The sequence below is a fragment of the Propithecus coquereli genome, unplaced genomic scaffold (assembly GCF_000956105.1).
Source record: "Propithecus coquereli isolate 6110/MARCELLA unplaced genomic scaffold, Pcoq_1.0 Scaffold113, whole genome shotgun sequence".
Taxonomy (NCBI): Eukaryota; Metazoa; Chordata; class Mammalia; order Primates; family Indriidae; genus Propithecus; species Propithecus coquereli.
The window spans coordinates 3,961,943-3,963,820 of NW_012135303.1; the positions used below are offsets into that span (position 1 = coordinate 3,961,943).

Sequence of the window (1,878 nt, forward strand, 5' to 3'; positions counted from 1 at the left end):
CAAGCCTCTAGAGCTTCAAGAAAACCCTAAGCCACAGTCAAAAATATTGATTTAGGGGATTTGGAGTTTTTTTGTTTTTGTGGGTTTTTTTTCTTTTTTCTTTTTTTTTTTAGAGATGGAGTCTCACTGTGTCACCCAGGCTGAAGTGCAGAGTGCAGAGTGCACAATCATAGCTCACTGTAACCTCGAACTCCTGGGCTCAAGCAATCCTTCTGCCTCAGCCTCCTGAGTAGCTGGGACTACAGGCACGTGCCATTGCACTGGCTAATGCTTTTTAATTTCTTTAGAGACAGGGTCTCGCTATATTGCCCAGGCTGCTGTCAAACTCCTGGACTCAAGAGATCCTCCCATCTCTGCCTCCTGACTCACTGGGATTACAGGTGTGAGCCACTGCACCTGGCTCTGATGTTTTTTTAAAACAAATTAGGAGATGTTGCTTGAAATACAAAGAGTTTCTTCTCATTAAATCCAATTACTGGCAGTGTCCTTTCAAATAAGAAAACCCCTGCCTGAGATGCATATGAAACATGAGATGTTTCACTAAGTTTTATTTTACCCAGCACTTGTTGGAGAGGGGCAGGGTTGCCCAGTAACTTTTAAGACAGCTTCAGTCCCTGAGAGTCTGTGAGAATGTAGGTGATGTGAGGTGTTGCCCCCCAAATCCCCCCACTTCCAGCACCACCACAACTAGCCCCCGCTTTAAACTGGCTGTGGCCAGAGTCTTCCCTGGTCAGCATAACTGCCGCACTTCAGAGACCACAGCTGAGCCACACTCCTTTAGAAACACTGAATTTCTAAAAGGCAAAGAGCAGAGTCCTGTGTGTGTGTGTGTGTGTCGTGTGTGTGTGTGTGTGTGTGTGTGTGTGTGTGTGTGTGTTCTACATGCATGTCAGTATCTGAGCACAAAACTAGTTGAAAAAGTGGGTAGGAGGACTTAGGTTTCGTAGGCAATTTAACTTAAAATTAGGGAATCCTAGAATGTCAGTGCTGGAAAACCACACTTTAAAAAGCTACTGGGGGCCAGGTGCAGTGGCTCACGCCTGTAATCCCAGCACATTGGGAAGCCAAGGCAGGAGGATCACTTGAGGCCAGGAATTTGAGATCAGCTGGGCAACATAGCAAAATCCTCTTCTCTACAAAAAAGCAAATTTAAAAAGCTGGGCGTGGTGGTGTGCACCCGTAGTCCCAGCTACTTGGTAGGCTGAGGCAGGAAGATCGTTTGAGCCCAGGAGGTCAAGGCTGCGGTGAGCTATGATGGCGCCACTGCTCTCTAGCCTGGGCGACAGAGCAATACCCTGTCTTTAAGAATTTCAAAATGGTAACAGCAGAGCATTAAACAAAGCATGGGGCCCTGTAATGACTGCACAGATTGCATGCCCATGAAGCTAGCTCTAATTGCATTCCACAGATAAGAACAGAGGAATCATTGCAAAGCAACCCAAGGGTGTGTGTGCTGGAGTCAGGTCAAACCAGTGAGAGCCAACTGTTAAATTTTCAGAAAATATGCAATCTGGTTGATGTCATGTTGTTTACTTGAAATCAGCCGCGGTGGGACTATTTACAGCAAACACTACAAATGAGGGCCTCTCTCTTTCTTTCTCTTTCTTTCTTTTTGGGTTGGGGGAGGAAGGTGGAATGGGTTGTTAGATTGACCAGCACACCACTAAACCTACCTGTAAGGCTCTAAGAAATTTTGTAGTGTCTGATCGGGAAAATAGCTCTTCCTCTCCTTGATGCAATGACTCAGTTTCCTTGTCTACAGGAAGTGTCGCTAACTGGGCAGCTGCAAATAAAATCACAGATAGGGAAACAAAAATCACCTTCTGACTAGTAGCAATCCAAAATAACCAATCATCAAAAGCAGCCATCGAAAGTATT

General features: G+C 45.5%; 1 protein-coding gene across 1 annotated transcript in view; it reads right to left on the bottom strand.

Annotated features, from left to right (window-relative positions):
• The window catches only part of CASP10 (caspase 10, apoptosis-related cysteine peptidase), a 39,107-nt gene that overhangs the window by 16,787 nt on the left and 20,442 nt on the right, over positions 1–1,878 (bottom strand). Inside the window, exon 5 of the mRNA XM_012655283.1 lies at positions 1,674–1,783. Coding sequence (XP_012510737.1) covers positions 1,674–1,783 — 110 coding nt within the window. The remainder of the gene's footprint in view (positions 1–1,673; positions 1,784–1,878) is intronic.